This window comes from Mesoplodon bidens (assembly GCF_964165515.1).
Source record: "Mesoplodon bidens genome assembly, chromosome: 9".
NCBI lineage: Eukaryota > Metazoa > Chordata > Mammalia > Artiodactyla > Ziphiidae > Mesoplodon > Mesoplodon bidens.
Window position 1 is genome coordinate 20,013,110 of NC_138166.1, and position 9,740 is coordinate 20,022,849.

At 40.1% G+C, this 9,740-nt stretch overlaps 1 protein-coding gene across 1 annotated transcript in view; it reads left to right on the forward strand.

Moving 5' to 3' along the window:
* Positions 1-877, forward strand: part of STK17A (serine/threonine kinase 17a) — a 37,954-nt gene extending 37,077 nt beyond the window's left edge. The window contains exon 7 of the mRNA XM_081243844.1: positions 214-877. Within this exon, the coding sequence (XP_081099970.1) occupies positions 214-538 (325 nt within the window). The 3' untranslated portion in view covers positions 539-877. The remainder of the gene's footprint in view (positions 1-213) is intronic.
* The last annotated feature ends 8,863 nt before the right edge of the window (positions 878-9,740 follow it).

Consider the following 9,740-nt stretch of genomic DNA (forward strand, 5'->3'; position numbering starts at 1 on the left):
TCAAAGGGGCTTTTCAGAGATAACTTAAAATACTATTTTTCTATATTGTGGGGAACGGCATTTGCATGCAAATGCTAAAACTTTGTTTTATTCAGGAACCACAGTAAGATCTTTGTGGTTCATACATCCCAAAATATAATACCTTATGCTCTAAGTTATAGTTGAGGCTTTAAACTACTTCATCCTAATTGTAAAATGTGTATCTTTATCCAGAGATCGCGCCACTGCTGAGGAATGTCTGAAACATCCATGGCTAATGCAGAGCAGTGCTCAGGAACCTTCTCTCAAGGTGAAAGGGGCATTAGAAGAGGCACAGGCCCTCCAGGAAGGCGATTCTGTGCCTGAAAGTAATTCAGATACTCAGAAGCCGGAAACCGAGGAATCCGTCGTCACAGAGGAGTTGATTGTGGTTACTTCATATACTTTAGGACAATGCAGACAGTCTGAAAAAGAGAAAATGGAGCAAAAGGCCATTTCCAAACGCTTTAAATTTGAGGAACCTTTGCTGCAAGACATTCCAGGAGATTTTATCTACTGAGCAGTATTTCCCTTTAGAACTTTAAGATTTCTGCATTGGAAACATTATTTATGGACTTCTGGCCAAATGGTACATGTGCTGAAAGTGGATGACCAGGTGTCACTGGGAGAAACTAAAATAACTTTGTCAAACTTGTGGAGTTAGAGAAATCAAGCCAGTTTTATAAAGTTGCCAACCAGGAGGTTTAACGGGTAAAGTTACCTTTTTCAAAGTTCTTTTTAAGAAGGGAGATGCTTGAACCTTTTATTTCTGCATCCTGTTTCTCCAGAATGAGAATTTGTATGCAAAGATATCTGTAGTCACTTTCCTTAAAAATCCAAGTAAAAGTGCCAAAATTAACATCTTCGTAAATCTGTTTTGCATTATTCATATGTATATCTATATCTGCATATATGTATGTTGATATCTTTACTAAAATTGATACTGTTTCACTTTGGATTTTTTGAGGGGACTAAGATTTTAATTTAAATAGGTATTTTGCAAATTTTTGAGACCTAGAATAACATCCACTAGTTTAATAATGTCTTATTTTTATATTTTATTACTGCTTTATGTTGACTTGATTTGGCTTCTGTTGTCCGTTTTTTTTCCTAATGCTTTGCAGCCCTATCAGTGAAAAACCCTGGCTAATTTTCTTTTTTTTTTCTTCAACATCACTAGTAAGAGTGGTGGTGATTTTTCACCTCTGAAATTGTTGTGGTTTTCAAGGTCAAGGTTAAGTCACCCTGTAATGTTAACCCAGTATCGGCTCCGCGTGTCCCTCATCACACCTTCCTTGTCTACCCTCTTTCACAGGCTGCACCCCTGCCGCCTCCTCACACGCTTGTCGCCTGCCTCTTGCGAGAGGCAGTGTGATCTGATCAATACGGTGGTGCTTCGGTCAGTGAGAGGACGCTATTAAGTTGTTTTTGTTAATAAAATCCCCAGGAATCGGGGAAGAAATATAAAGCACAGCCATGCTGGCCATCGAGCCTCTGCTTCTGTTGAATTTCATATTAGCCCCCAAGCAATACTAGGAAAAGTGGTAAAATGCCAGAATATTTATAAACCTTTACTTTGTTCATAAACGATTTGACATTGGAGACTTTGTCATTAGGGAGGTATCCTAAGACTTGTAAGATTTATAAGAATATACTCAGTAGCATTTAATTTACTTAGGATTGAACACTTCAGCTGTATCTGGGCCCACAGTGAACGAATTCCTATTTAAAAAAGTGGAAATGTAAAAGCGTATGCTGTATAACTTAAAGCAACTAAATATTCTTCTTACACAGAACAGTCTGAGAGTCCTTATTTATCTTGTATTAGGTGCTTGTATCGGGTGAATACAACTTGTCTGTGACTTGTGTGCTGTGTGCACACAACGTGTGCTCTGTACCGTGAGCTACTTGGACCCATCCCTTCGCAGTCTGCTAGGGTGTCACGTGGTGCTTTCTTCCCAGCCTGGTTGCTCAGACGTCAGCCTCAGAACCATGGGAACCCCTAACCATCTGTTTTCAAGTGTGTGTAGGGTACTGGGCTGGACTTTCCCATGCGTGGTCTGCACGAGCTCCCAGCCCTGCCTTGCAAGTGTCGCAGGCCCTGTATTGTTCCGACACCATCAGGTGAAATTGGTTAGGCAGTTCGAACCCTCGGTTTGCACTGTTTTCTCACTAAATTGGCATATTGATTTATACAGTTTCTTGGAAACAAGCATTTCTAAACAAGCTCTATAAAGAGGAAGAGGAAATTCTGCTACAACGGCAGTTTTCAATGAAAACCCATGGCCACCATGCTAAAGCCTCAGGTAAGTCTGGAAAAGAGGTAAAATACAATTTTAGGCAAATTTTTATAAATACCTCTGACAAAAATAGGGAGGTGAGAAAAAAAAATATCCACTATCTGAATGACACATTTTTATACTTGATGGATTTATTCAGTTTTAAAATCATAATCATGTGGACAAGTTAGACTTTTTCCAAGCCATTTTTTATACTGTATTCATAATACATTTAATATAATTGCTGTATTTGTAAAAGAAAAGAAAAAAGACGTGTTTTCTTTTAGCTGGCCACTTTGCCATTTGCAGTGTGCAGCTGTCCTTAGCTGCTCTTGGTGACTTGAATTTAGAATTAATTATACACTGCTTTTTTGGAAGCACTTGCACTGGTAAAGGGATATATTGACATTTTTTGGTGTCTGTAGAGCATGAAGAGTCTGCACAGTATTGGACCAAATCTTTCTGTTAATTACTAACCAACTAGCTCTGTTAATTCTTCTTTTCACTTGTTTACAATGGACTAAACTATTCATATCCATGCAATTTAGAACTCCAGTTTTAATTATAATAAAATTCAACGTTATAATATTTTAGCTTGATGAGAAGTTGTTTATGAAATATGCAAAGTGTAAGTGGTTTTAGTCAACTGGGAAATTGTGCTTTAATGTTTCATTTTGTTGTTTTCACATGAAAAGTAGGAGAATATGGCTTTCTTTTGTAGTTACAGAGGCAGGTCAGATGCTAACTGTGGTGTATCTTAAACTTTTCCAACAGACCTCAGTTTGGAAGAAAGTGTAGGAGAGAAGAGGTCGCTTAGAGACTGTTGGACACGAGGTGAATGCTGTGCGGCTCCGTCCACGGAGGTCTGAGCAACATCGCTCCCTGCCACTGACATGGATCATCTCAAGGTACCAAGAAACAAATCCTAAATACATCTTAAGCTCACACTTGGAGAAATTTGAATTAGACTGATAAAATTAAAAATAAGATAGTATTGTTCAAGATTTAGCACTCAGGACCTTCAATTTGTTACAGAATTAAAAGAGCTGGATTAAAAACGTTAACCTCAAGAGCCTTAATTGCCAACTATATTGTTTTATTGTCAGAGGGGATATAATTTACAAGTAATGAAGTGTACAGCTCTAAATCTGTACCAGCCTCTCTCGAGCTTGACAAATGCATGTATTCATATAGAGGGAATTACATGGCACGTCCACCCTTCTGTGGCTTTCACTCAGCCTGATTTTGAGACTCATACATATTGGTGCTTGTATCAGCAGTGTGTTCCTTGTTGTTGCCATGTGGTGCTGTTTGAACACACCAGTTATGTAAAACCATCTCTCTGTTCATGGACCCCAGGGCTGTTGCAGGTTTTGTCTCTTATGAATAAAGCTGCTATAGATATTCTTTTTTCTGTTGTGTTTGTTTGGTGGTTTTTTTTTTTTTTTTTTTTTTGGCTGCATTGGGTGTTCATTGCTGCTGCTGCGTGCGGGCTTTTCTCTAGTTGCGGCAAGCGGGGACTACTCTTCGTTACGGTGCGCGGCCTTCTCATTGCAGTGGCTTCTCTTGTTGCGGAGCACGGGCTCAGCAGTTGCGGCATGCGGGCCCTAGAGCATGCAGGCTTCAGTAGTTGTGGTGCGCAGGCTCAGTAGTTGTGGCTCGCGGGCTCCAGAGCGCAGGCTCAGTAGTTGTGGCGCACGGGCTTAGCTGTTCCGCAGCATGTGGGATCTTCCCGGACCAGGGCTTGAACCCGTGTCCCCTGCATTGGCAGGCAGATTCTTAACCACTGCACCACCAGGGAAGTTCAGATATTCTTGTCCAGGGATTTTTTTGTGGACACATTTTCATTTCTCTTAGATTAAATAGGAGTAGAATTTCTAGGCCACGGGATAAATGGATATGTAACTTTTTAAGCAAGTGCCCAACCGTTTCTAAAGTGATTATACCGTTTACCATTCCTGCCAGCAATATATGAGAGTTCTCATTGCTTCACATTTAGTGCTGGCCACCTTTTTTATTTTAGCCACTCTCATGAGTATGTGGTGGTATCACAAGGTGGTTTAATTTGCTATTCCCTGATGACTAATGAGGAACAAACACTATTTCATGTGTTTGTTGAACCATTTTTGTGTCCTTTTTCTCCCTGTTTATTAATTGGATAGTGAGTTGTGATAATCTTTTATATATTCTGGATACAAGTCCTTTATAGGATTTACATGTTAAAAATATTTTTTTCCGACTGTGGGTTGTCTGTTTTCTCAACAGTGTCTTTTGATGAGAAGGTAGCTGTAATTTCGATGAAGTCCAATTCATCAATTTTTTTTTTTGTTTGTTTGTTTGTTTTTGTGATACGCGGGCCTCTCACTGTTGTGGCCTCTCCCGTTGCGGAGCACAGGCTCCGGACGCACAGGCTCAGCAGCCATGGCTCACGGGCCCAGCCGCTCCACGGCATGTGGGATCTTCCCGGACCGAGGCACGAACCCGTGTCCCCTGCATCAGCAGGCGGACTCTCAACCACTGCGCCACCAGGGAAGCCCCAATTCATCAATTTTTGTTTTATGGTTAATACTTTCTGTACCCTCTTTAAGAAGTCCTTACCTACCCCAAAGTCATGAAGATTTTTTTTAAGCTTTATAGTTTTAACTTTTATGTTCAGGCCTGCGATCCACTTCACACTTTTGTCCCCTTTGGTGTTAGGTAGGGGTCCAGTGTCCTTGTTTTCCGTATGAATATGTAGTTGTTCCAGCGCCATTCGTCAGACAGGTTTTCTTTTCCCCACTGAATTGTTTTGCTGTCCTTGTCTCAACTCATCTGACCGGGTCTGTGGATCTACTTCTGCACGCTCCTCTCTTTCATTAATTTATTTGCTTATCTTTTTGTCAGAGCTTTGTAAGTCCTGATGTCAAGTACCGTAGGACTTCCAATTCCTTCATTTTTGAGATTGTTGTTTATTCTAGGTCCTTGGCATTTCTGAAGAAATTTTAGTGTTGGTTTGTCAACTTTTACCAAAATCACCCCCTAAAAAAGCCTCATGGGATTTTGTTTGAGATTCATCTAATCTATCAATTTGACTTTTTAACAATTCTTCCAGTCTATGAACATAGTGTGTATTCCTGTTCGTTTATTTCAATTTTTCTCAGCATTGTGTTATATTTTTCAGTGTAGAGTCCTTGTACATCCTTTGCGAACTTTATCCCTGTGTATTTTGTTATTTGATGCTATTGATTTGGATGCTCTTTGTTTTTCAGTTTTGGTTTCTGATACTCCAAATCCTCCAGTGGTCAGTTTTAGCTCATTGTGCTTAATCAGACCTATGTTATAAATTATTCAAATAAAAATGAGTGTACTTTTCTTTTGAAACTCTTCATTTAAAGTCTCGGCCTAAAGTTTTGTTGGTAAGAGTGGAAGTAAGTCTGCTGAATTGAAATTCATGGTAACAAGATTGGGAAGGAATAACATACCCTCCTCTAATTCTCTCAAAGTAGAGAGGAGGTAATAGAATCTCAGAAGGTTTGCCCAGGATCTTAACAGCTGCCGGCAAAACAGAGGGTAGAATCGTTGAGCTTTCCAGGGCTTTTACCTCAGTGGAGTCTACCTTTGGCTACATATTAATGTCCATAAACAATCATTTTTTAAAATTATTTTTGTGTAGCTTGACTGTGGATGAATTTTTGTTAATGACTGGATGAATTTTGTTAATGACTGGATGAATTTTTGTTAATGACTGGATGAATTTTGTTAATGACTGGATGAATTTTTGTTAATGACTGGATAGGTAACCTGAGATTAGGCTGGTACAGAGGTCAGCACATTATGCCCTTGTGGCATGTTTGGTAAATGAAGCTTTCTTGGAACACAGCCTGTTCATTTACATTTGTCTACAGCTGCTTTCATGGGAAAACCTGCAGGGTTGAGTGGTTGCAACAGAGATCTTATGGCCTAATCAGCCTAAAATAGTTACTCTCTGGCCCTTTACAGTATAAGTTTGCCAACCCCCCTGCCAGGCTATTATAATCTAAACATATTTTAAATAGGAGATATTTCCTATTTCAAACCAATACTGACACAGTTCTTTGGGGAGCAGTTCATTTTACATGGCAGAATAATCTTAGGACTTTGCATTCATTCTTACAGTTTTTATTAAAACAAGTGAGTTTTATCTACTAAAACTAAACTATTTTTACTAAATATGTCATCAGCAATCGTATAACAACATTTTTACATAAAATGTTCTCTCAGTTATACACTGATCGGTTTTCATGAAAATTAGTATCTCTTGGTTATCTCCATTATTGTAAAGTGACCAGTTTTCTAATAACTTGTGAGAGAAATGTACCTAGAAGAAAAAAAAAAAAGATATTTAGGAAGAGAGATGTTTAATCCTCAGAGAGCTGGAGATTATTCAGGAGGGAAGGATTTTCACCTCATCTTTGCCCCTTTCAAAGCAACATATTCAGTGTCCTTGTCCTACACCTTGACAATTATTTCAAAATACAAAGTTTTTAGACTTAAAAAGAGTTGGAAAGATAGTAGTACAGACACATCTTATGTAGTTGTAGTACAGTACTAAAACCAGGAGACTGACATCCGAGCAGTGCGTGTATAGTTCTGTGCCGTTCTATCACATGTAGTTTCCTGTAACCACAATTTAGATACAGAACTATTTCATAGCAACAAAGATGGGTTGATGTCAACATTTTAGCAGTTCAGGTAAACAGTACATCAGACAATGTTATACGTTTTGTTTCCACCACCAAACAATTCCTGAGATAACTCAAGAGGGGAAGGAAAGTCCATCATATTTACCCACGTTTCTGCTCTCTCCACTGATCTTCCTTCCTTCCTGATGTTCCAAGACTGTTTTTTCTAAACATTTTCTGTTTCAAGAACTTCCTTTTGTCATTCTTTTAAGGGAGGTCTATTCCAGCAAATTCTTTTTGTCCTTCATCATCTGGAAAGTCTTTATTTTTCCTTTGTTCCTGAAGAATAATTTTATTAGATGCAGAATTCGGAGTTGACAGTTCTTTTAGAACTTGAAAAATTTTGCGCCATTTTTCTGGCCTCCATGGTTTATGAGGAGACAGCTATCATCTGAATAATCTTTCCCCTATAGGTAAGGTGGTATTTCTGTCTTGCTGCTTTCAAGTTTTTTTCTTTGCCTTTAGTTTTCAGAAGTTTGTCTTATCATAGATTTCTTTAGGTTTACGCTGTTTGGGTTCCACTCGGCTCCTTAAATATATAGGTTTATGTCTTTTGCCAAATTTGGAAACTTTTCAGACGTTAATTCTTTCAAATGCTTTTTTCAGCCCCACCTTTCTCTTCTCCTGGGACTCCAATGACATGAATGCTAGATTTTTTTGTTATAGAACCACAGGTATTATTGTCGGTCTGTTTTCTCTGCTCAGATTGGGTAATTTCTATTTTATCTTCGAGTTCCTGATTCTTTCCTTCTTTTCAAGTTGAGATTTTCCTGGTTCTTGGTATAAAAGCGTGGTTTTCTATTGTATACCAGACATCTGGTTTTACGTCGTGGGACTCTGGATCTTGTCTAAATCTTCTGTTTTAAAAGCAGGCCTTTTCTGACACCGCCATACTGGTGGGTGAAGCGGGGGTATGTACACTGCCTCCTCACTGCTGCCAGTTGGGGTGAAGGTCCAGGTTCACCACTTGGCCTCTTTCGACACCCAGGCAGGGGGAGGGGTACCTCCTTACACCTTCCCACTGAAGAATAGGGGCTCCACTGATGCCGCGGAGGGTGGGAGTATCAGTGGGCAGGAAAGGAGGGTGTAGCTCCCCTGGGCCTTCTCCGCCACCACACCCCACAGAGGACGGGGGCCAGAGGGGCGGGCGGGGAAGGCCTCGTTCTAGCTGAGTAAGGGGAGCAGGTCTCGGCTCTCCACCTGGCCTTTGTTGACAGGCTAGGGTAGGGTTGGGGCCATGTTTTTTTCCATGGTGTCTGACCAGAATAGGGCGATTACTGTGTGAAAGTTCTTTAGCTTGAGAAAGCAGGCTTTTCTTGGCTTTTGTTGTCGCAGCCATTGGTGTTTCTAGGCTGCTGGTTTCACCAGCACCTAGTCTGGGACATACGAGGCAAAAGAAAGCCCAGGGAACTCACTGCTGTTATCACTTGGGTCCCAAGGTCCTTAGCCAACCTGCCTTCTTTTCATTTTTCAGTGTGTTTATTTGATAAATGTCTAGGGTTTTAGCTGTGCTTAGTGGGAAGAATAGGGAAACGTGTGTCTACTCCATCTTGTCCCTCCTGGGGGTTTTTGCTTTTTAAAGTTGACAGTAGGAGAACTCCCTTCTGTGTATTTTAGATTTAAGTTTAGTAAATACACCTCGGATTATGAGAGCCAGGTTTCTCTCTCTGTTGGAGAAGGAGTGACAAGTATGGAAAGGAGGAAGTCTCCAGAGAGTGAGTGTGCGTGTGCGCGTGCGCGCACGTGGGCGCTAACACTAGACCACTGAACGTAGTTTAAAATTTCTCGAGGTTCCTTTTTACCCTGAGGATATATCCCACCAAGGATGTTGAGTCAGAACTGTTTGAAAGTCACTTGAAATATTTCTTCTCTATATTGTTCATTTGTTTCAATATTTTAAGAAGTATTTTAAAGATTTTTTTCTTTGTGATTTTATTTTTAAATTATGTAAAAACAAAACAGCATGATTTCAAAGTCAGAAGTGTAAAACAAGGTACATTCAGTAAAGTACAGTTTCCATCCCTGTTTCCTACTTACATCCCCTGGCCATTTGTTTACTTCCCCAAAGGTAACTACTTGTATTGATTTTAGTTACTCTTCCGTTGTTTCTTTTTGAAAGTAGAAGCTAACACATGCATACATATATACACATGCATATATAAAATTCCTTTTCACAAGTACAGACTCCTCAACTGTATGGAAGTCAAAGTTTATTTAACCCATTCTCTGTTGATGGATACTTAGGTTGTATCTGGGTTTACAGGTTTTTTTTCATTTGTTTGTTTGTTTTTTGCAGTATGCGGGCCTCTCACTGCTGTGGCCTCTCCCGCCGCGGAGCACAGGCTCCAGACGCGCAGGCTCAGCGGCCATGGCTCATGGGCCCACCCGCTCCGCGGCATGTGGGATATTCCCGACCGGGGCATGAACCCGTGTCCCCTGCATCAGCAGGCGGACTCTCAACCACTGCGCCACCAGGGAAGCCCGGGTTTACAGTTTTTTGCTGTTATAAATAGTGTTACATTAAATAATCTTACATAAATGGCATTTTGTATTTTTTGCCAGCGTACTTTGGGATAAAATCTTAGATGTGGGATTGCTGCATAGAATGGTAAGTGTATGTGACATTTTGCTAGATATTGTCAAATTTCCTTCCACAGGTGTTGTTTCATTTTGTCTTTACACCAGCAATTTTAAAATGCTGATTTCCCCACAGCCTTTTGAGAAAATAGGTTCTCAAATTTAG